General features: G+C 38.4%; 1 protein-coding gene across 2 annotated transcripts in view; it reads right to left on the reverse strand.

The window, feature by feature from the left end:
• Positions 1 to 26,661, reverse strand: part of ZNF423 (zinc finger protein 423) — a 465,949-nt gene that overhangs the window by 196,834 nt on the left and 242,454 nt on the right. The window contains exons 4-5 of one of the 2 annotated variants that reach the window (XM_053699543.1): positions 21,541 to 24,749; positions 17,588 to 17,669 (exon numbers count right to left, since the gene is read on the reverse strand). In XM_053699543.1, the coding sequence (XP_053555518.1) occupies positions 17,588 to 17,669; positions 21,541 to 24,749 (3,291 nt within the window). Of the gene's footprint in view, positions 1 to 17,587; positions 17,673 to 21,540; positions 24,750 to 26,661 lie in introns of both variants that reach the window. The other variant, XM_053699542.1, reaches the window with a different exon arrangement.

Raw genomic sequence — 26,661 nt, forward strand, 5'->3', positions numbered from 1 at the left:
TTCTAGCCCATGGGTGCTAGTTGATGTACAGGCCCGTCTGCAAAGGATTAGACATCATGCCAACTGAGTCAGTGCGAACGGAGACTTGCGCAGCTTACAGTCTTCAATTATTAAACTACCTCATAAACAAAACAGTTGTTTTCGTCAAGAGCATATTGGGAAGTTGGAAAGACAAATGACAGCCATAAAAACCCTCATTTAAGAAAAAGAAAAAAATTCAGACTCCTCTTAAAGCCAATATAATTTTGGTAAATAACTGGATTTTTTAAATAGTATGTTAAGAGTGACTACATTTTAAGATATTTTATTTATTTTTTGCAGATTCTAATCAAAATAGTTGTAAAGATGTATGGATATTAGTAAACCTAACGGCCATTTTAAGGGACAGTCTAGTGAAGATTAAACTTTCATGATTCAGATATAACATGCAATTTTACACAACTTTTTAAAACAATTTACTTTTATCATCAAATTTGCTTTGTTCATTTGGTATTCTTTGTTGAAAGCTAAACCTAGATAGGCTCATATGCTAATGTTTAAGCCCTTAAAGGCCACCTTTTATCGCAGTGCAGTTTGACCGTTTTTCACAGAAAGCCGGTGCTAGTTCATATGTGCAATATAGATAACATTATGCGCACTCCCGTGGAGTTACCTATAAGTCAGCACTGATTTGCTAAAATGCAAGTCTGTCAAAAGAACTGAAATAAGGGGGACAATCTGCAGAGGCTTAGATACAAGGTAATAACAGAGGTAAAAAGTGTATTTATATAACCGTGCTGGTAATGCAAAACATGGGAATTGGTAATAAAGGGATTATCTATCGTTTTAAAAAATAAAACTAGATACTATATTATATATATATATATATATATATATACATACACACACAACTCAACTTTAAGGCCTCCATTACACAATTACAAATGCAGCGTCGCCCGCAAAATCCTCCGTCGCCAGATTTTACGCGAATTTGGTATTACATATACGGCGTAGCATACAAGTTACGCGCATATATTTCACCCTTCGGACGTATTTTTTTTACCCATAGACTAACATAGAACAGCCGCGCAATTTGGTATCCAATATACAGCGTAAGGACTTACGCGCGCAGAATTCAGAAAATCTACTCTATTTTCATCTCGCCACATATTGCAGGCGCAGCAACCCTTGCACTGACTAAAAAAGCAACGTAACTCCCTGGAAGCCTTAACAAACACATACATTTATCAGCATTTCAAGGTTAAAGGGACAGTATACTATGATATTGTTTTTTTAAGGTTTATTTGTGTATTTGAAATAGTTTGAAGCCACAACATAATCAAATGGATTGCGCTTGTAGGTACTTTATCACATTGTGGACATATACTTGCTTATTTACTTTAAATTTCTTCTCAAAACAATCAACAATACTTGGAGGAGAGAACAATCGGAAATCATAATTGTATTACCTGCATCTCTTTATATATGGATTTATATATGAATTTTGAATAGCGTAATTACGTGTCGCATTTTTCTATGAACTCGCGGTTCATTTTTACGAGTGTTAGCCTAATTTGCATAAAACTACTCTTTATTGACACTTTCCGTGGACAAAATACTGGTATGTTACTTGCGACTAAAATGTGTATTTGCGCACATTTCAGAAGATCGACAGTTTGTCCTACTTACGCCAGTTTAGCATATAACGGCGCAGTATATGTAATACCCCGATGTGCGAGGTGAAATTACGGGCGGCGTGGGTTCCCACGCTTGCGCCGAAACATGCGCCGTATATGTGATCGAACATTAAAAGTTTTCAGTTTTGTCAGAGGAACAAAAGGTTAATGACCTTCTTAAATTCAAACTAGGATTTTCTTTTCTTCAGCATTACATAGGTAATGCTCCTACTATCAAGCGACTCATTCAGTATCATTAAATTATATTTTTGTTGCTTTGCACATTTTTCATTTTAATTTATCCGTACATTGATCTGTATTCCCCTGCAACACTCTCTGCTTGTATATTTGTACCGCAACCTCTCTGCAGCACAGCCAAATAAAATTATAATGATTCATTCGAAGGCTTTTAATCTACATTTCTAATCACATTTACTAAGCAATGTGCTTGGTGGTTTACAAATTCAGTTCTTTTAGTTGAGATTCTAAAGCTATGAAACTTTTATCTCATAAGCAAAACTGCAGTGTCTAGGTAGCTGTCTCACTCCTTCCATTCAGCAGTTATTAATTGTCATGTCTGAATAGTTTTGTATTTGGGCTTGAAAATTTGTAATTGCAAACTATTTAATATTTCTGTTCTGCATAACAGCATTGGAAGAGGAAAAAAAAACAACCTATCTGGAATATAGTAAAGAGGGAAGATGCTGAACTGGTGATATTTACTGTAGTAATAGGTTATATATGTAGTAGAGATGGGAGAATGAACTAGATTTAAAGAAGCTCTAGGGCAGGGGTCAGCAACCTTGGCACCCCCAAATGTTTTGAAACTACATTTCCCATGATGCTCAGACACACTTTAGGCTGGCTTAGTATCATGGGAAATGTAGTTCCGAAACATCTGGAGTGCCAAGGTTGCTGAGCCCTGATCTAAGGGTAGCAAAGTGACCTTGTTGTAAATTGTATAAAAATACAATTGTTCTATGGGAATCACCAAAGATTTAATGTTTACTTTAGTGCCTCTTTAGTTGCCCCAATACACGATATCTCACATATCTAATGAGAACCACTAGCAAAGGGAAAAAGCAATGAAAACAATCACTAAACTTCAAAAACATGCTTGCAAAATGGGTAATGTGAATGTCTGTGATTGTAAAATAATCATATCTATTGTATTATGGTAAAGTTGTCTCACTGGATATAACAAATTTGTTTCAGAAACCTTGCTGGTAAAAAGTGAAATGCTGGCCTTCCGGAGGTCTGGTCAGGATTTGTTGCCTCATTCAAGCATGCAGAATTCATAAAACTATTACCCCTCTTGTCTAGTAGTCATGTATTGCAATTTAGTTTTTTCCATGTCAGGGTACAATGTTTTATAAACCAGTGTTTCTCAACTCCAGTCCTCAAGTACTCCAAACAGGCCAGATTTTAATGATAGATGAACTAGAGAACAGGTGAAATAATCAGCTGATGGGTGAGAGCAGGCTAGTAACCATGGTTACTGATCAGCTGATTATTTCACCTGTGCTCTAGTTCAGATATTGTAAAAATCTGGCCTGGTAGACACTTGAGGACTGGAGTTGAAAAACACTAATAGAGAGGGATTTTCTTTTCTATTTTAATGTTTGTTATGATAGTTTTGAAAATGTAGTTGTGAAGTTGGCATCCTGAGAGTGAGCAAGTTAACAACACTGAAATATAGTTTTTTACCGAATCCCTTCTGTAAAAATTTGCCATCTTTAAGTTTATGCTACCTCTTGCCTTACTCAACACACTATATTTTTAATTGACTCGTCCCTTTTGTATCTAAAGCCAACACCCCTTCACTCGTGCACTCTGGAACTCTTGCTCTGTTTTGAACAAGCTCACTTCTATCCACGACCTCTTCATCACCCATTCCCTCAACCTTCTGGCTCTCACAGAAACCTGCCTCTCTTCTTCAGAAAAAGCCTTCACTGCTGCATTGTAACTTTACAAATTCCTCTTATTCTCTTTCTGACCACCATCACCTTACTTGTAACATGACAGCACTTGTTACTACTCTCCCTCCTTCTAACCCTCACACCACAGAAGCATTAGATCAGCCATGTCTTTCAAACTCTTTCAAACCTTTGTTCTCCTCCATTTCCTGCCCTGACCAATCTATCTTTCACTATAACTCAACTCAGGGATGCATACAATACACACTAACATTTTCTTACCTTTGTTCCTCCTTTTTTCATCCCCTGAAGCCCCTTAGAATGCAGCTGTTTTGTAGATCACCTTCTTGAGAGCTGATTTACAACAGTGTAATACTTGGTAGGGCCTTCTACGCATTTGTCTCCCGTTAATGCTACCTGGCATATTAGAACTTGTTTATAGCGCTGCAGAATCTATTGGCGCTCTACAAATAACTGCAAATAATAATAAAAAAGATGCAGCTCCACTGATTATAATATAGCTTACATTTGCAACTCGCTATTGTGACAAGGGGCAGTTACTAATCTCTAATTCTGAGGTTTTTTTAGTTACAATGTAGCAGCAAGTCTTTTAAGCACTATACTTTGCTGTATACTTTTATTTATTTTGCCCACTTTTCTGTAATTTTTGTATTTTGTTTTTTTAATTCTGATAACTGAAAGAGTGCATGATAGGCATCACAAACCTAAACCTGCTACATATATGTCCCTAATTGGCTACAGCAGAGACAATCTGATAAGGAACTGCAAAATAATGACTGTGGCTACTCCAGTAACAAGTTGGCTCCTCCAATTGTGCAAGTGGTGAGTGGAGTTTGCATCAATTGTTTTTCAATACCCAAACAAGGCGATAATGCATTCAAAACATTTTCAAACTACACATCGTGTTAATTTATTGCAAGACTGCAGAAACATCTTGTAATTACAAAGTGTTTACTGTCCCTTTAAGGAAGCTTTTTAAAGATCAAGAAAGATAAAATTGAGAAACACAGGAGAGCATCAATAAGGGAATAAGAAAAAAACTAATCAAGAGAGAAACACAAAGAGAGAAAGGGAGAGGGATGAAAGATGAAGTAAATAAAGAATACGGCTGTATTCAGCATCCGTTTTATCCTGATTGTAAAACTCTCACTCTAACACATGGTGTTTTCAAAGGTCCCTGTTTTCGGTTGCACGGAACAGAGGGTCCCAGAGGTACAATAGAGAAAATGTAACACAAGAACAATACAGCATTTAGTAAAAATCAGGGATCCCTTTCTCCAAGTGCAAAGGGTTAAGAAACACTTTGAATAATTCTGCTTTATTATTAGGCTACGTATATGAGCAATGGGAATTAGAAATCATTAGCAGCATTTCAGCGTTATAAAAGCGTGAAACGATTGAAATTGTTTTATTTTAGCAGCTCTTAGATGTGCAAGCATAGAGAGAGAGGAAGGATTGTAGGATGCTTTAACAGTTCATTCACCCAGTGCAGCAACTCTGATAGCAGAAGATAAGGACTGTTTCTAAAGATACCCCAAATAATGTGTTATTTGTATCCTCCGGCCTGACTCCTACTGTCTGAGCTGCATATTTACTAACACATTTCACTCTCATGTTGGTCGTCTTAGAAGACTGCTCCTGGGGAGTAGGAGTACATCCTCCCTCCTCCCCTGCCGGAGCAGTGTTTCAGGAGAAGACTTTGATACATGTTGGGCAGACAGCATGGGGCAGGTAGCAGAGCTCTGCATGAGCGCTACATGCCCAGTGCACCATGGGTAATATAGCCGCAGATACTAGTGACAGAGAAGTCAATATCATCCATGACTTTATTTTTAGCTGTGCAGTTTCCCATCCCCCCCATGTTGGATTAGGGCGGGTTAAACTGTATATCTGTGAGGGTACATATAAAGTACAAGTGGTATTTAGGTGGGAAAAAAAAAATTCAAGCAATCTAGTGTCTTTCACGTGTTCACAAATATGTGTTAAATATAGTGCAAGGTTTTTCTGTGCAAGAATATTTATCCAGCAACGTACAGAAAAATAGTCAACACTTGTTTTGCATCCACCTGTATCTGATCAAGGAATGACCAAAACTGTAATTAAATGGACGCTGCATTATTTGTTTCACAATTCCATCTAGAAGAGGAAATTTTAAAAACGTACTATATTGTTTTATTACTTGTCAAACTTGTGTAGGAATGTCCCTCTCCACCAGTAAAGATGTGGGAGTTGTTATTATCAGCCAATAAGTACTAATACGGCAGTATCAGTTAAGTTCTACAAACATGCATTTTCTGCAAGTTTAACATTGCTGCATCTACATGGTTGAACTTATTTATTATGATTTTGTATAAATATAAATAAAGGGACTTTAGTCTACACCTCATATTTAAAAAAAATTAAATATGAGTGCATTATATAATTTATGAATAAGCAGAGCTATATGCTTGGTTAAACATTCTGTCTTCACAATGAAGCCATGCTCTGTTTTCCTAATGTATAGAAAAACACACACACAAACCCATCCTGTCAGTCACTCGGGGCATAAGTCCTCATGCTATTGCCTCGTTTTATTCCCCGTGAATGGTAGTGACTTTACAAGGAAGGTCACAACACAACTACTTACATATCCTCATCTTGCCACTGAGGGCTGCAAGCAGGTAAGGATTTGAGAATCTCCTGCTTGAACATTAATCAGGTTCAGATAAATCTAATTGTTCCTGCTTGCAACCCTCAAGTACTAAAGTTATGTGAATACAAGCCTACAGCTGAACATAGATGAAGATTGTTTCCTAAAGAACACCACTAGCCTTTAAATTATTTGTTTTAGCCATCTACTATACATATAAATGGAAGGCTCAAAAAGAGACTGTATGATTTACTTAAAATGACATTTTAATGTAAGAATAAAACACTAATTCAGTTCAGCATTTTATTAATACATAAATGCATAAATACATAGTTGGTATGTGTTTAACCACTGCAATACATTTTATAAAGCCAATAAAAACTTAAAGGGGTATGAAAGTCAAAAGTATACTGAGGATTCTGGGTATTCACACAGAGATCATGTTTATTGTTGGAATTTCCGTGCAACAATATACATCAATATTTCATTCTTAATCAACAACAGAACATTAACACTTTGGTAAACAGTTATTATATTAGATGGGTAAAAACATCTGTGAAAGCTGTTTTCCTTGTAATTATTCTTGCTATTTTTGCATTATCGCTCTATGTGAGATACTTTGACGGCAATGTTACATTTGTCCTTAAGAATCCATAACGTTGCTATTACTGAAATTCTTAAATCTCAAATTAACAAAAAAAATATGATTTCAAAGAAATTATTCATATCTCAGTGAGTCTCCAGTAAACCTGGCAGGGGGGCCATAATATGGTTGGAATTAACATAAAATCTACGACAGCAAATTAGGCAGGAAATAAAGTGACTATGCTTAGGAAGAGATTGCAGATATTACATTGAAATAAATGTTATATTTGTCTTTCAGAAGTAATAGCTGAGTACATGATATGGTTACCTATATTCACAACAGAAATACGTAAACGGATTGAAATAAATATGTTAATGCAGGGCCCAACAAGTCATAGACTCCTATATATAAATCATAGGCTCCTATATATTTATTTATCTTTAATACACTTCTTTGACTTTTACTAGTCTAGTGGTTCCTAAAATTTATTTATAGTTGACAGTTGTCAACCATGACTTCATAACTTTTAATTAAAGGGATACTAAACCCAAATTGTTTCTTTAATGATTCAGATAGATCAGGTCATTTTAAGCAACTTTCTATTTTTCTCCTATTATCAATTTTTCTTCATTCTCTTGCTATCTTTATTTAAAAAGCAAGAATGTATAGCTTAGGAGCCCGCCCAATTCAGGTTCAGCACACTGAATAGCGCTTGCTCATTGGTGGCTACATTTGGCTAATCAATAAGCAAGCATAACCCAGGTTCTGAACCAAAAATGGGGTGGCTCCTAAGCTTTACATTCCTTCTTTTTTTTTTTAAATAATGATTGCAAGAGAACAAAGAAAAATTGATAATTGGAGTAAATTAGAAAGTTGCTTAAAAACATAATTTATGCTTACCTGATAAATTTATTTCTCTTGTAGTGTGTTCAGTCCACGGGTCATCCATTACTTATGGGATATATTCTCCTTCCCAACAGGAAGTTGCAAGAGGATCACCCAAGCAGAGCTGCTATATAGCTCCTCCCCTCACATGTCATATCCAGTCATTCGACCGAAACAAGACGAGAAAGGAGAAACTATAGGGTGCAGTGGTGACTGGAGTTATAATTTAAAATTTAGAGCCTGCCTCAAATAGACAGGGCGGGCCGTGGACTGAACACACTACAAGAGAAATAAATTTATCAGGTAAGCATAAATTATGTTTTCTCTTGTTAAGTGTGTTCAGTCCACGGGTCATCCATTACTTATGGGATACCAATACCAAAGCTTAAAGTACACGGATGATGGGAGGGACAAGGCAGGAACATTAAACAGAAGGAACCACTGCCTGTAGAACCTTTCTCCCAAAAACAGCCTCCGAAGAAGCAAAAGTGTCAAATTTGGAAAATTTGGAAAAAGTATGAAGTGAAGACCAAGTTGCAGCTTTGCAAATCTGTTCAACAGAGGCCTCATTCTTAAAGGCCCAGGTGGAAGCCACAGCTCTAGTGGAATGAGCTGTAATTCTTTCAGGAGGCTGCTGTCCAGCAGTCTCATAGGCTAAGCGTATTATACTACGAAGCCAAAAAGAGAGAGAGGTAGCCGAAGCCTTTTGACCTCTCCTCTGTCCAGAGTAAACGACAAACAGAGAAGAAGTTTGTCGAAAATCCTTAGTTGCCTGTAAGTAGAACTTCAGAGCACGGACCACGTCTAGATTATGCAAAAGACGTTCCTTCTTTGAAGAAGGATTAGGACATAAGGATGGAACAACAATCTCTTGATTGATATTCTTGTTAGAAACAACCTTAGGTAAAAACCCAGGTTTAGTACGCAGGACTACCTTGTCTGAATGAAAGATCAGATAAGGAGAATCACAATGTAAGGCAGATAACTCAGAGACTCTTCGAGCCGAGGAAATAGCCATCAAAAACAGAACTTTCCAAGATAAAAGCTTAATATCAATGGAATGAAGGGGTTCAAACGGAACACCCTGAAGAACTTTAAGAACCAAGTTTAAGCTCCACGGAGGAGCAACAGCTTTAAACACAGGCTTAATCCTAGCCAAAGCCTGACAAAAAGCCTGGACGTCTGGATTCTCTGCCAGACGCTTGTGTAAAAGAATAGACAGAGCAGAAATCTGTCCCTTTAGTGAACTAGCGGATAAGCCCTTTTCTAAACCCTCTTGTAGAAAAGCCAATATCCTAGGAATCCTAACCTTACTCCATGAGTAACTCTTGGATTCACACCAATATAAATATTTACGCCATATCTTGTGGTAAATTTTTCTGGTAACAGGTTTCCGAGCCTGTATTAATGTATCAATAACCGAATCCGAAAACCCACGCTTTGATAGAATCAAGCGTTCAATTTCCAAGCAGTCAGCCTCAGAGAAATTAGGTTTGGATGGTTGAAAGGACCCTGAATTAGAAGGTCCTGCCTCAGGGGTAGAGACCATGGTGGACAGGACGACATGTCCACTAGGTCTGCATACCAGGTCCTGCGTGGTCACGCAGGCACTCTCAGAATCACCGATGCTCTCTCCTGTTTGATCCTGGCAATTAGTCGAGGTAGCAACGGAAAAGGTGGAAACACATAAGCTATGTTGAAAACCCAAGGGGCTGCTAGAGCATCTACCAGCACCGCTCCCGGGTCCCTGGACCTGGATCCGTAACAAGGAAGCTTGGCGTTCTGGTGAGATGCCATGAGATCCAGATCCGGTTTGCCCCAACGATGAATCAGTTGGGCAAATACCTCCGGGTGAAGTTCCCACTCCCCCGGATGAAAAGTCTGGCGACTTAAAAAATCCGCCTCCCAGTTCTCCACGCCTGGGATGTAGATCGCTGACAGGTGGCAAGAGTGAGACTCTGCCCAGCGAATTATCTTCGAGACTTCCAACATCGCTAGGGAACTCCTGGTTCCCACTTGATGATTGATGTAAGCCACAGTCGTGATGTTGTCCGACTGAAATCTGATGAACCTCAGTGTTGCCAACTGAGGCCAAGCTAGAAGAGCATTGAATATTGCTCTTAATTCTAGAATGTTTATTGGGAGGAGTTTCTCCTCCTGAGTCCACGATCCCTGAGCCTTCAGGGAGTTCCAGACTGCTCCCCAGCCTAGTAGGCTGGCATCTGTTGTTACAATCGTCCAATCTGGTCTGCGAAAAGTCATTCCTTTGGACAGATGAACCCGTGACAACCACCAGAGAAGAGAATCTCTGGTCTCCTGGTCCAGATTTAGCAAAGGGGACAGATCTGAGTAATCACCGTTACATTGACTTAGCATGCATAGTTGCAGCGGTCTGAGATGTAAGCGCGCAAATGGCACTATGTCCATTGCCGCGACCATTAAGCCGATTACTTCCATGCACTGAGCTACTGATGGGCTTGGAATGGAGTGAAGGACACGGCAAGCATTGAGAAGCTTTGATAACCTGGACTCCGTCAGGTAAATCTTCATCTCTACAGAATCTATAAGAGTCCTTAGAAAAGGGACCCTTGTGAGTGGTAACAGAGAACTCTTTTCCACGTTCACTTTCCACCCATGCGACCTCAGAAATGCTAGAACTATCTCTGTATGAGACTTTGCATTTTGAAAACTTGACGCTTGTATCAGAATGTCGTCTAGGTACGGAGCCACCGCTATGCCTTGTGGTCTTAGTACCGCCAGAAGAGAGCCCAGAACCTTTGTAAAAATTCTCGGGCCGTAGCTAACCCAAAGGGAAGCGCTACAAACTGGTAATGCCTGTCTAGAAAGGCAAACCTTAGGTACCGAAAATGATCTTTGTGAATCGGTATGTGGAGGTAGGCATCCTTTAAATCCACTGTGGTCATATATTGACCCTCTTGGATCATGGGTAGGATGGTCCGAATGGTTTCCATCTTGAACGATGTAACCCTTAGGAATTTGTTTAAGATTTTTAAATCTAAGATTGGTCTGAAGGTTCCCTCTTTCTTGGGAACCACAAACAGATTTGAATAAAACCCTTGCCCCTGTTCCGTCCGCGGAACTGGGTGGATTACTCCCATCACTAAGAGGTCTTGTACACATTGTAGAAATGCCTCTTTCTTTACTAGGCTTGTTGATAACCTTGACAGATGAAACCTCCCTTGTGGAGGAGAAGTTTTGAAATCCAGAAGGTATCCCTGAGAAATAATCTCCAACGTCCAGGGATCCTGTACATCTCTTGCCCAAGCCTGGGCGAAGAGAGAGAGTCTGCCCCCCACTAGATCCGTCTCCGGAAAGGGGGCCCTGACTTCATGCTGTCTTAGGGGCGGAAGTAGGCTTTCTGGCCTGCTTGCCCTTGTTCCATGACTGGTTGCCTTTCCAACCCTGTCTGTAACGAGCAGTAGTTCCTTCCTGTTTTGGAGCGGAGGAAGTTGATGCTGCTCCTGCCTTGAAATTACGAAAGGCACGAAAATTAGACTGTTTGGCCTTTGCTTTGGCCCTGTCCTGAGGAAGGGTGTGGCCCTTACCTCCAGTAATGTCAGCAATAATTTCCTTCAAGCCGGGCCCGAATAAGGTGTGCCCTTTGAAAGGAATGTTTAGTAATTTAGACTTAGAAGTTACATCTGCTGACCAGGATTTAAGCCAAAGCGCTCTGCGCGCCTGTATGGCGAATCCGGAATTTTTAGCCGTAAGTTTGGTTAAATGCACTACGGCATCCGAAACAAACGCATTAGCCAGCTTAAGGGTTCTAATCTTGCTCAGAGACTCATCCAATGGTGCTGTGCGAATCGCCTCTTCCAGAGACTCAAACCAGAATGCCGCTGCAGCAGTGACAGGCGCAATGCATGCAAGAGGCTGTAATATAAAACCTTGTTGAACAAACATTTTCTTAAGATAACCCTCTAATTTTTTATCCATTGGATCTGAGAAAGCACAGCTATCCTCCACCGGGATAGTGGTACGCTTGGCTAGAGTAGAAACTGCTCCCTCCACCTTAGGGACCGTCTGCCATAAGTCTCGTGTGGTGGCGTCTATAGGGAACATTTTTCTAAATATCGGAGGAGGGGAAAAAGGCACACCGGGTCTATCCCACTCCTTACTAATAATCTCTGTAAGCCTCTTTGGTATAGGAAAAACGTCAGTACACACCGGCACCGCGTAGTATTTATCCAGCTTACATAATTTCTCTGGGATTGCCACCGTGTCACAATCATTCAGAGCTGCTAACACCTCCCCTAGCAACACGCGGAGGTTCTCAAGCTTAAATTTAAAATTTGAAATTTCTGAATCCGGTCTCCCCGAATCAGAACCGTCACCCACAGAATGAAGCTCTCCGTCCTCATGTTCTGCAAATTGTGACGCAGTATCAGACATGGCTCTCGTGTCATCGGCGCGCTCTGTCCTTAACCCAGAACTGTCGCGCTTGCCTCTTAACTCGGGCATATTGTATAATACTTCTTTCATAACATTAGCCATATCACGTAAAGTGATTTGTAAGGGCCTTGATGTACTTGGCGCCTCAATCTCACGCACCTCCAGAGCGGGAGACGAAGGTACTGACACGTGAGGAGAGTTAGACGGCATAACTGCCCCCTCGTTGTCTGGTGATAATTATTTAATCGGTACAGATTGATTTTTCAAAGTAACATCAATACAATTGGTACACATATTTCTATTGGGCTCCACAACGGCTGTTAAACATAATGAACAAGCAGATTCCTCTGTATCAGACATGTTTAAACAGACTAGCAATGAAGCTAGCAAGCTTGGAAAATACTTTCAATAAGTTTGCAAGTAATATAAAAAACGCTGCAGCGCTTTTAAAAAACACAGTTGAGTAACAAAGAACTAATTCAGTTATAGTCAACAATTCTTTAAATGTATTAATTAGCAGAGGATTGCACCCATTAGCAATAGGATGATTAACCCCTCAGTACCCAAAAAAACGGATATCAAATTAATATTAAACGTTTTTAATCACAGTCTAACACACTGTCACAGGTCTGCTGTGACTGATTACCTCCCTCAAAAACGAATTTTGAAGACCCCTGAGCTCTCTAGAGACGTCCTGGATCAAGGAGGAAGAAGCAGGAAGACTGTGATAGAATTTTAACTGCGCAACAAGGCGCTAAAAAGGCCCCTCCCGCTCATTTACAACAGTGGGAGACCTGATATAACGGTTTCTATGCAGAAATATACGTTAGCCATGTGGAAAAAAATTCATGCCCAAAAGGATTTATCACCAAAGTACCTCACAAAACGAATAACATGCCAGTAAACGTTTTGAAAATAAACATCTTTAAATGTCATGCAAAGTTATCACTAAGCCTGCAACCAGTCGCTACCACTGCAGATAAGGCTTAAGCATTATTTCAGTATTAACAGTATTTTCTCAGTCAAATTCTAGTCCCTAGAAAATAACTCTACTGTGCATACATTTATCAGCCTGATACCAGTCACTACTACTGCATTTAAGGCTGTACTTACATCATACGGGTAACAGCAGTATTTTCTTAGTCAATTCCATTCCCAGAAAATATTGTACTGCACATACCTCATTTGCGGGGGACCCCGCATGCTATTCCCATGTTCTGAAGTTACCCCACTCCTCAGAATGTCAAGAACAGCCAGTGGATCTTAGTTACGCCTGCTAAGATCATAGAAAACACAGCAGTTTCTTCCAAATACTGCCTGAGATAGAAAAACAGCACACTCCGGTGCCATTTAAAATAACAAACTTTTGATTGAAGAATAATTAAGTAAAAACTCCAACTCCTCCCGCGACCTCCTTCTTTGTTGAGGGTTGCAAGAGAATGACTGGATATGACATGTGAGGGGAGGAGCTATATAGCAGCTCTGCTTGGGTGATCCTCTTGCAACTTCCTGTTGGGAAGGAGAATATATCCCATAAGTAATGGATGACCCGTGGACTGAACACACTTAACAAGAGAAATTGCATGCTCTATCTGAATCGTTAAAGAAAAATTTTAGGTTTAGTGTCCCTTTAATGTTTGTATTAATAATTTGAGTCTACTAGGTGTTTAACCCCTGCAAAGGTGGTCAAACACATATGTGAAGTGTTTAACGCCTTCTGATCAAGATATGGTCATGGAGCCAACCAGGAGCCGCAGTCACATGACCCCGCCAATCAAATTCTGTGTTCTGCCTATGAGCTGCAATGCAGGGGTTCAACTCAAGTAACCAATGCAAATCTTACATACTACAATGATTTAGAGCACATCATTTATTAATATAGTTTTACTTATTGTCATTACAAATAAAACAAAATGTAAACAAGAGTTGAAGCAGATTCTATTCTTAAAAAGGTATAAAGTACCTTTAACCTCCGCGGACCTCACACTCCTAATCGCAGAAGATTATCAGAAGGGTCATGAATAAATTACACACATATCTTTGTGTATGTATGTGTGTATGTGTATATATATATATATATATATCTCAAGATACTGTGGACTAGGCATGAAAAAAAAAATTAAAAAAAAATGTATCTTTATATCATAGTCCCACAATAACTATTTCATTACCAAGCAACCCTCGGTAGCAGCAAAATTACCATACATATATTAGAGCAAATATATTCCTGAGAACCCTTTTGTCATTGTTTCTAAATCTCCTATTTTTAAATGAGCTGTGTGTTCCAAGCAGAGTTTAGATTTTGTGTATAAAGTAAGAGAGGAAATTGCCATTTCTAAATTATTTCAGGCACTATATTCCCGTTTAAATGTTTGAGCCTTACCTGAGAGTCAAGCGAAAAACGAAGAGGAAAAAAAAACCTGTATGGAAAATGCAAATGGGGTTGTAAATATTTTATAAAATTGTTGCATGCATCCCAAAAGCTATAGGTCTTAATTGAGTGAAAGACATTTTTTGCAGTCAATATATGGAAATGGAATATGCAAATGTGGTGTTTTTCTACTTCTGCATAGACCCTGGAGGTGGCAACCCTCGCGAACAGCCTCAACTTTATTATAAATATAATTTGGCTCCCTTCTTTTGAGGTCCCAGAAGTCCCGGCTGCTATCTGCCGGCTGCTGGAGGATGAGGAATCATACAATTGCTTTGCCATGTTTTGCAGGGGGGAGCGAACCCAGGGCACTGCCAGCTTGGCTAAAGAGCAAGTTCTGTATCATCTTTTGTACAGAGGGCTGGGGTGGAAGATTCCTGTGCTGCAGCACAACAACAAAAGAAAAAAAGAAATACCTTCAACCGAAGAGCAGGGAGAGATTTCTAGCTGGGATTGTTTAAACTTCTCTGCACAAAAATGATCAGAACTTATAAATTAAAGACCGACCTCTCAATGCGCCCAATAATTTCTGCTCTAAAGGATTTAATATACATCTCTATACAAAAGCCATTATTTATTCAATAAGAAAATAGTAACATAACAGAAAGTAAACTGGAAAATATTTCCCTAACAAGTTCTATATTCTTTTATTATTATTTATTTGTAAAGTGCCACATTACTCCTCTGGACATGGAAATGGAATTGATAAAGGAGGATACGTGTACCGTTCAGTGGAGCTTACAAATCAAGACAATTATGTGGCTCTATCACTTACTTTATATTTTTTAAATCATAGTGGAACATGGCTTCAGTAACAAATAAAATACTAATGTGAGGTATCATACTGCAGGTTTAAGCAGAAAACTGTGTTCAGGCTGGTAATCTCCATTCTTTACCAAACTCTGTGCTTCTTGCACTGTGTGCACGGGCTGCAATCTAGGCCTTCCATAAGCACTAGGGATGTGTGCCATTTAGGGACAGCAATGAAAATGTGTTTTTTCTTTTTTTAAATAAAGCATAAAAGTCGAAGGCAGAAATCAGGCACAACCTAAGTGAATTTGAGCTCCAAAAGCTCCCTCCCTAACAGACGTGTTATGTGGGCATTCCCCTGGGAGTTTAACTGGCATGGAGATCTCTGAGCCATGTTTCCATAGATATTTACATTCAGCATGCTGTTAAAATTAAACTAAATTCATACAGAAAGCCAAACAGAAAGCTGCCACGTATTGCTTCTGATGATAATACAGCGTCCTCAAGCTGGAGTGAGTGTTGAAGAGAAAAACAAGACAACTCTGATTTTAAACATACAGCAGTATCTAAATGGCTAACATCTCAGTAATCAATAAGGGTCCAGCAAATCCACTGGTAATACAGGGTCACTTACTAATTAAATATGAAGTGTTAAAGGTGTTAGATGTGTGCCTTACACACACACATATATATATATATATATACATATATATATATACACTGTATAATCTCAATAACATCAACTATAAGTGACAGCTGTTGTCCCATATCCTGTGACTCAAAGTGCCATCATTTAAACCAGTAATGTTTTATGTGACTAAAATAACTAGCCAGGAAAGTACATTCTTTTTTATAATTGTAATACTGCTGAAAACACACCAACCACTTTACATATATATCCATGAGTATATATGTGCATGTGTGAGTATATATATCTATATCTGTGTGTGAGTATGTATATATATATATATATACATATATATATATATATATATGTATATATACATACATACATGCACATATATATATATATATGTATATATACATACATACATGCACATATATATATATATATATATATATATATATATATATATATATATACATACATGCACATATATATATATATATATATATATATATATACATACATGCACATATATATACATATATATATATATATATATATATATATATATACATACATACATATATATACACACACACACACACATACACACTTCCTCTTGTGCAAGTGAAACACACTAAGATTTGTTTTTTTGCACTTGCACAAGAGGATATTCAGCTCCGAAAAAAACCCGAATACCAAAAATAGCCTCCTACTTCCGCATTTGGCAATGAAAAAAACTGCCGAATGCATATCTCTATTAACCCCCTGAAATTACAATTCTGTAGAATATTAAAAATGTAAGAACATTAAAAGTGAAAACATAAATAAAAACAATTCTCGCATTATTTGGATAGAGTATGCAACTCTACGCAACTTTTGTACTTCTATGATCTCATTTACTTTGTATTCTTGCTATCCTTTGCTGAAAAGCAAGCCAAAGTAGGATCAGGAGCAGCAATGCACCACTGAAAGCTTAGCTGCTGATTGGTGGCTGCACATATATGCCTCGTCATTGGTTGCCCCAATGTCTTCAGCTAGCTCCCAGTAGAAAATAAATAAAAAAACACTAACAAATTATATGGTTTTACACCAAACCTCCCCCCCCTTTAGACAGAAACCTGATACATATGGTAGAAGTTTGTACCCATTAAGCATCTAGCAAACAATCTGTGTCCTTCACTGCCTTCCATAGTAATGCTATCAGCAGCACAAACAGCTAGTAAACACACAGCAAACCAGCTTTATAGACAATATCATCAACAGGACCTTGTTATATGAGGAATAATACATTACTTTAGCCTGTTTTTATGTAACCTTAAAACTGTATAAACAGAAAACTGTTATGTGATGTGTATTTTATGGTTTTGTTATTGATTAGAATTCAGAGGCTTATAAAAAAATGTCTCAACATTCCCTTCAGCTTGTCGTATAAAGTCAGACTAAAATTTTATGTATTTACATTTGAACATATAAAGTATTTGAACTAGCCATGACTCTTTGTAAGCAACAGTTTTTATACGTTATCATCATTATTTATGGAAAAGGCTCAGGTTTATATTGTATTATTTTGTTGTTTTTATATCTGCAAAATAACTTTTTGGCGTGAAGTAAAGAGAAAAACAAATGAAATAGAACATTATTATTGCACGGATAAATAGTATCAAGCTTACCGATCATATGATTCGCAACATGAATCTGTATTTCCCGTTCGTTCTCAAAGGTCATCTGACATTTGATGCACTGATAGGTCTTCTTCTAATAAACAGGGGGGAAAAATTAGATTCATAAAACTGCACTGTTATCTGCACAAAATAAGCAAACAATGATAGATCACATAAACAAATTTGCTGCATAGAATGTAGACGATTTGCAGACTTGTAAAGCATACGTTTGGTTTCGCACCAGAGAGACCTGTATGTCACTTTGTTTCAATCCATTGAGATGCAATAACAGACTCATTACAGCTGGTTATTAGCATGTCATTACTAAGGATTCCGGCAAACGTGGGAGCCTACATGATTATGGGGTTGGGCAGATGTGGCAGACCTCGCTGGGACCTGTGAAGCTCTTTATAAATACATATACCTCACTGTGTACGGTTTTGTCACCAGTCTGCAGGACAACTTCTCTGCTATGTCACTGACACAATACATACACCTGTAAAACTGACAAATCTATTTAAAAAAAAAAAAGGGTCAGGAAATTTAACAAAATAAAAAAAATTGCCATACAGAGAAGTGCAAAGCCCATTATTATTACAAGTAATACCGCAGATATCCTAAGTCAGGGGCTGACAAATTTTATATCAAACTTTGTGACGGACATGAAAATAGAGATTATAATTAGAAGTTTATTTGTTTTGAAATATGATGCATTGCACTAATATTCTATAAATTCTGGCATGCTTAACTAGATTATAAGCATATAGATATAATATATAGGATAGATAGATAAGATATATAGATAGATAGATAGATAGATAGATAGATAGATAGATACAATGATCCTGAAGCACTCACTGGGTTTTCCAAATGTGATTCCATTTATTGTGACTTTTCGGGAATACATCATCCTCTTCCTCAGACAAAGATATACTTTAGGATCCAAGAGAGGTGCACTGCAGCCAACAGCACAATCATTCACGTAGTAGTAAAATATCAAAAAGTTTATCGAGGCACAAATTTAAAAACATATAAAGGGCTCAACGGCTAAAAAAGCACACGGGATAAAATCATCTGGTGTGTGTCAGGATACAACTCAGACGCGTTTCGTGAGCATGCTCACTGCATGAACAAGTGAGCATGCTCACGAAACGCGTCTGCGTTGTATCCTGACACACACCAGATAATTTTATCCTGTGTGCTTTTTTGGCCGTTGAGCCCTTTTTAGGTTTCTAAATTTGTGCCTCAAACTTTTTGATATTTTACCACTACGTGAATGAGTGCGCTGTTGGCTGCAGTGCGCCTCTCTTGGATCCTTGTATATACTTTTGGCGTAGCAAGCAGACTAGCCTCACTTACTTCTGCAGCTTTTGTGTACAGAGTCATTTTCTTGTACTTTGAAAGATATACTTTATATACCCACTTACCCCCTCAAATTGTGCATGCGTTGTTAGAAGATGGCAAAAAACTCCAAAAATCTATCTATTAGGTAGCAGTGTGTGTCACATAATCTGCCATTTTTAGTGACTTATGTGATTACTTTCTATGGCCGTTGCCTAGGTTACAAATGAACAATGTGAAAAACGATTCCATCTCATATTGTGTTATATATGTTGTTAAGTGTATGTTCATGTGTGTTTAAAGGGACATGAAACCGAAATTTTTTTCTTTCATTATTTAGAAAAAACATGCAATTTTAAACATCTTTCTAATTTACTTCTATTATCTAATTTGATTCATTCTCTTGATATCCTTTGCTGAAAAGCATATCTAGATAGGCTCAGTAGCTGCTGATTGGTGGCACCACATAGATGCCTCATGTGATTGGCTCACCCATGTGCATCACTATATCTTCAATAAAGGATATCTAAAGAATGAAGCAAATTAGATAATAGAAGTAAATTGGAATGTTGTTTAAAATTGTATTCTCTACCTTAATCATGAAAATACTTTTTGGGTTTAGTGTCTCTTTAAGTGTGAACCGCTTGCACATAGAACCATTTTTGGACTAGTTTTCCCAGACTTACATATTTTTAATAACGGACCCATAAGGTCCTTGTGTTTATATAAATTAGTTATTTGTATAATATAATAAGAGGACCAATCTGCATATCAATATATAGTGTAAATATATAGGGAGGAATATGAATAATATACTTAAAAAATAAATGATATGATCAAATAAATCAAATAAATGAATAAAATAAATATAGAAACATAGAATAAGACTGTAGATGAGAACCAAAAGGCCCATATTACATGTTACTGTTTTCTTAGGATAGCCTTATGCATGTCCCAGTGATTTTTTTTGCTAGTTACTCACTACTGCTATATGCAAGTTAAAGGATCTCAAAATACAGTAGAATTCTATAATTAACACTAATAATAAAAAGACAATGCAATAACACTTTGAATTTCAAATAAGCAGTAGATTTTTTTTCGGACAAATTTATTTTTCTCCCATTTGCCGGCCCCTGTATCATGTGACAGCCATCAGCCGATCACAGAGCAGTATACATATACCCTATGGACTACTACACAGTAGGAGCTGGTGTCTCAAAAAGTGCGTATATAAAAAGAATGTGCAAAATTTCATAAAGGAAGTAAATTGGAATGTATCTTAAAATTGCATGCTCTATTCAATTCATAAAAGTTTAATTTTGACTTTAGTGCCATTTTAAAGGGACATGAAACCCAAAATTATTCTTTCATGATTCAGATTTAAAATGTTTTTAATTTACTTCTATTATCAAATTTGCTTTGTTCTCATGTTATTCTTTGTAGAAGAGATATCTAGATAGGTAGCATGTACATGTCTGGAGCGCTACATGACAGGAAATAGTTCTCTTGCTAATGTATAAAATTGTTGCAAAACTGCTGCAGACACGTGCACTCTACTGAACTTACCTTCCTGCTTTTCAACAAGGGATAACAAGAAAACAAAGGAAAGAAGCAGTAATAAAATTACATTGGAAAGTTGTCTTAAAATTGAATGTCATATCTGAATCATGAAAGAAAACTTTTGGTTTTTATGTCCCTTTAAAATAAAATGCTCTTTTTTGTTAGCGCATATAATAATAATCAGCTAGAACACATTACAGTATTTTCTTTCGCACCTTTGTGTCAATTCAAACAATTTTTTAACTTTGTGTTTAACGTCTTAAAAGGTGTTAAACACATAGGGCCAGATTATGAGTGGAGAGCAAATGAATGCTACCGCTTGAGGGTTAATTACACAAGAAGTAAGATTTGTGCGCTCGTCGGGTTGCCCTCGAATTAGGAGTTGAAAGTAAACTGTTTTCACTCTTGCGCTAACCAGACAAGCGCAAAAATCCAAAGTTAGAATATCACGGGCTTGTTCAGAGAACCACCCCACTCTCACGCAATCATGATCGCATATTCTCATTTACGCTACCCAAATGAAAATGTGAATATTTCCCATTCCAATGTTCTTCACATACAAGAATATGTTCTATTTATTCAGAAATAAATATTTCTACATATATCTGATGTTTTTTTTTTTTATATATCCCATATAGCTTGGGTGCAAACTTTGTGCTCCACTCATAATCTAGCCCATAATGAAAGAAACATGCATGCTCACGTGCTGCTCCAATTAAGGATATGGACGGAGAGCCAGCCATATTGGATGCTACAAAACACTGAATGCATTCTTATCTGGATCAGCAGGGATAAAATATTGTTTAAAAAACTGAAAAATACTTTCTTTAAAAGTGAAATGCTCTATTTAAACAAAGCATTGATTAGAATGGCCCCTTCAATGGGAAAAGTGAGATTTTTCCTTTTTGTTTTGAAACTATTATGAACATAGCTGATTAATGACAAGAGCTTGCAAAACATCAATTCATTTATCTGGGCTTATTGATCTGCATAATTTGCAAGCAGCTCAGTTAAACCTTAGTAATAGTATTTAAAAACAGGTAAAAAGGATGCACACTTACTCTGGGGACAGGAGATGTCTGAGCAATTTTCCTTTGGCCACTAGCATCAAGAGCTATGTCTCTATGGTCCATCTGCATATGATTTTCCAGGTCATCTGCACTCTCAAACTTGACACTGCACTCTGGACACCTCAAACTGGCACACAGCCTTTCGCAAACGTCTTGTGGGTTCAGAGATGAAGGTTGTCCATTGGTGGATCTGCTCAAGCACCCAGCGCACAGGCCATATGGCAGGCCATTAACATCTAATTTTACCAGATCTTGTTTATTCCTGAACTCTTTCAAACAGAGGGCACACTTGTATATTTTCTGTAAGGTCTGTCCATTAGGAGAGGAAGCTGCTGAACTTCCTGCCAGCTTTTGCATATGGAAAGTTCCATGAATTTTAAGTTCCAAAGTGGATGTGACAGTCTGCATGCAGACAACACAACGAAAGCCAGTGAGGGAATTTCTAAGGTCTGGATGCATCTGGCAATGCTCAATAAATTCTTCTTCACTCTGAAGCGGCATTTTGCAGATTCGGCATGTGCCAGTGTCCAAGCTTTTGCTATGGGTAACTTTGTGCTCAGTGAGAGTTAAAAGGGACGGGAATCTCTCACCACAAATGGGACACATATAGTGTTTTGCAGGACCCCTATGTGTCTGCATATGTTCTCTAAGCCCATTCTCAGAGAAGAAAGTTCTTGAGCAGATGTTGCACTTGTGACTGCCCTTGATGAACTCTGCCTTCTTTCTAGAACCTTCATCTTCCCCAGGTCGGATGTTATGATCTCTTAAGCGATGATTCTGCAAGAGAACTTCCATGGTGTAAGCAGCTCCACAGATATCACAGCCATACATTGGCTCAGAAGCATCAACATCATCTTCACTGGCTTCATGACTGTTTGTAACATCTGGATTCTTCATCAGAAGGTTCTGCACTTCTGCAGTCTCTGGCTTTTTACTGACTGGGGCCATACCATTTGCTGTCCCATTCTGATTGTTGGTATCAAATACACAATGCTTTTCACGTAGATGTTTCTCCAGCAGAATGATTGCATGGAATGCTTTACTGCAGAACTTACAGTTGTACTTTTTGCTGTGAGTAGTGATGTGACACTGCAGTTCCACCTCTGTACTAAAGGTTTCACCACAAAATATACATTTGTGGGATTTTGTTGGGTTTCCTAAATGACTATGCTTAACATGGAGCTGAAGATCAACTTCCTTTCTAAAATCCCAGTTACATGCTGTACAGCGGTACATTTTCTTTTCATTGCTGTGCTTCACTGCCAGATGCACTTGGATAGACACCTTGGAATCAAACACTTCTTGGCAGAGCGTGCAATGATACAACACAAATGTATGCATGTCCAGTAAGTGCTTCTGCAGATCATCCACAGACGAAAACTGCTTGTCACAGCTTTCACAAACATAGTGAGTTGAGGTCGTCATGTAGTGTATGGTGAGGTGTTGCAGAAGGGACTCCTGAGAGTCAAAGTCTTCTTTGCACTGAGGGCAGGACTGTTTTCTTAACAGCAGCTCCAAATGAGACTTTAAATGTGTCTGAAAAGTATCAAAGTTAGAGAATTTTAAATCACACTGATTACAAGGATACTCTCCATTTGACACTGAGTTTAAACTAGCACACAACCTTTGCCTCTTTGGGGAAGAGACTTCTACATCAGAGGAAACTGGGCTCTGTTCAGACTTTGACTTCTTATTGTTTGCCAGTGGAATGTTCTTGTGGTTTTCTTTAATGTGCTTTGTCAACTTAAGTATAGAGCCAAATATGGGGGAGTTTGTGCAATATGGACACGAGTACACTTCCATGAAGGACTGGGTTGGTTGAATGACTGGGGATTCCAGTTTAGAACTTCCTACACTGCAATGAGTTTGCTGAATATGCTCTGTCAAGGAGGACTCTGTAAGGAATCCCATAGAACACTGGTTGCAAAAGAAGGCATTATTTCCCTCGTGAGGGGTAGAATTTGGACCACAGTGGGCAATCCGGATATGTTCCTGGAGACTGTTTATGTCTGCAAACATCTCAGGACAATAGTTGCAATGAAAGGCTGTTATGTTGTTGAATTGAACCATGGGATAAGCATGGTTTTTATGCACCTTCCGCACATGCTCGTTTAGGTTGTACAATGTAGGCATGGCATCCAGGCATATCTGGCAAGTATGGCTTTGCTGAGGCTTGTCCACATGGATGGTTTTTAAATGGATCTCAAGAACTGCCAAGCTGCTGAAGTCTCTTTTTGAGCAGTATGGGCAACTATAGGTAATTTTGGACCAGTTTTGTCCATCTTCTCTCTCAGATCCAGTTTTTTTCTGTCCTCGGATTGGCTTAAGAGTTGAATCTGGAGTAGAACCTCGTTCCACTGATGCACTGGAGTCAGGAGTGGCACTGCTCATGGAAGCCACACTTCCCAGAACTGGATCAGGACTAATGCTGTGGTTGCTAGAATCAGGCTGTCTATGACTGTCTAAGTGACAATAGACTTCTTCCACTGAGGAAAACTGCTCTGGACACATAGGGCACTTGTGTTTCTTATTGGCATGGACTTGGTCAATGTGTGTAAGCAGAGTCGTTTCATCTGCAAATACTTCTGGACAATGAATGCATTGCAGGTCGGCCTTCTCTGAGAGCTGCGGATGACGCGTCATCACATGCTTCTCCAGGTCCTCTGTTTGGTTGAAGGTCTCCTCACAATAGTCACACATGAAATCATCTCTCTTCATATCTTTATCCGTCTTGTCCTTGTTCTTTTTATGCGCCTGCATGTGACTCTGCAGTGAGCTAGTTGAGGAAAACCCACGCTTACAAACTGTGCATTTAAATGGCTTAGTAGAACTGTGGGTCTTAAGATGAATTTTCAGGTGGTCACTGCGAGAAAATGCAGCTTCACACTCGTGACAGTGATACTTTTTATCCCCAGTGTGAAGCTTTATGTGGCGGTCTCTGCTTCTCTTGTGCTTAAAAAGGCGACTGCAGTAGGTGCACTTAAAGGGCAGTTTGTCACTGTGGATTTGCTCGTGCCTCTTCAGGTAGCTCAGCCGGCTGAAGGATTTGTCACAAAACTGACAGGGATACGGTAGCCCAGATCCTCCTTCTTCCCCTATTCCAAGATCACACCCATCTCCTATCATCTGAGTGGGTGATGCAACGTCTTTGCTGGAGGGAGAGGAAGCCACCCAAGAGAATTGTGGGTCGTCATCACCATCTGTAATGGGAAGGCAGAAGAGAGATTAAAATCAATTCCCAGTGCATCTGTGAAATAAGGGCACAGCTCTTCAAAACACTAAGGACTCCTAACATTACTATTAACTCAATAGGAACAAAAGGCAAATGCTTTATCAAAATGAGGGCAATGTTTAAAGGTGCAGTAGTAATATGATGTTGAAGTAACACACATATGTGTGTATGATTGATAGACATATAACAGATAAATAGATTTTTTCTGACACACACATACACAGTAATTAAGAATTGGTGGCCAATAACTTGTTAATCCTGTTAAAATGTTAAATGTACAGTAACCATATCAGATGCGAATTGTAATAGATTAGATAAGCTGACCTGAAACATAATACAACCAAATAAAAGGTAGAAATATTCAGTCTGCTCTCATGCCATTTGCATTGACTCTACCTCTCTGAAGATGTTACACAACTTTAATACAAACTTTGCAATTATGTCTAGGGATGCAATCTCACAGGAAATTCCATTTAAAAGATGGGCAGACAGGCTAAAAGAAACCTTGTAAATTTATTTTTAATTACTATGCCAGTAAGCAGCACTTCCTTTCTGTAAAACGATCTCTATCTTAACCTCCAGGGGATAAACTGGCTCCTAAAATACAAAGTTAGCCGAAGGAGCATTGCCAGATAATAACAGACACACCTTGACTGTGACTTCCCAGATCAATGAGATCATGCATCATATTTGCAAGGCCTTCTGGGAATAAATGAAAGACATCCCAATTCAACAGTGAACGACCCATGAGAAGCAACATGTAAACATAAACAGAAATATGTAGGAGGGGGGAAGTTTATAGCTTTATTTACAAAATGTTATGGATTTCCCTACAATCCCTAAGATGCACAGCTTACATATTTACTAAATCTCAAAAATGTAATATTTCACAGCAAGTTCTACAATTTGGACAGTAGAGTGTTAAAATGTTATGTGTTATTGTGAGGCAGAAGCAATAGAGGACATCTGATTCCAGGAGAGAGGAGGGTAGGTTCCCTAGGGACTGCAGGATTCAGCTGCTGCGGGGTGTTAGTTGAATGAGATGGCGGGCGAGGCTGAGCTGGGCTCTCTTTGGGCCGCTTGGGATCACACAAAGACAGAGCAGGATGCTAGGAAAGCCCAAGGGGAAATCTTTGAATATTCTGTCTCTAATGCAGCATAAGCAACACCACCCATTGAATTTCTGTTTCTAAAGAAATGCAAGGAGTAAAAAAAAATAATAATAATTTTACACTGAAAAATAACACATTATAGTGTTTATATTTATGCTAACAAAATAATTTATCAAGAACATGAAGCTAATTTTCTTTCATTCGCATTCATATTGGCTCTGCTGTTTCTTCCTGCGCTCTGGTACACTCTCCAGCTCCTCCTGTGCCCTGGATGTCTCTTGCTCTGTACCACAACCCCCTCTTCCTTCCCTTGGCTGCATCCCTATCTGAACTGGCTTGGCTGTGTCTCTTTCCATTGTCGTAACAGTATCTGCCTACATTTGACATTAAGTGCCCGTGTTTTATCCCAAGTGACATTGCAGAGATTCTCTATCAATCTTCCACTAGTACACGGCCAGACTAATGTTTGCAAAACAAGAAGTAAACAAAATGTGAACTTTGTGCGCTTAGTTAACTGCTTAGGGCTTGAAAAAAAATGTATTTCATCAAAATATTTATCAATTCATTGTAATATAACTGTGTTCTCCTCATGGTGGCACATACAAATTACTTGCTCACTACTACATTATATGGCTTCCCTAAAAATATACATTTATATACAAACTAGCGATTTCATATTTACTTTTTTCTCTCTAAAGGTCCATTTCTAATGTGAGTCAGAATTTTGCTCGTTACCAATATACAAGTACACACAAGCTCTGCTTAAAG

Source organism: Bombina bombina, chromosome 1 (genome assembly GCF_027579735.1).
Source record: "Bombina bombina isolate aBomBom1 chromosome 1, aBomBom1.pri, whole genome shotgun sequence".
Taxonomy (NCBI): Eukaryota; Metazoa; Chordata; class Amphibia; order Anura; family Bombinatoridae; genus Bombina; species Bombina bombina.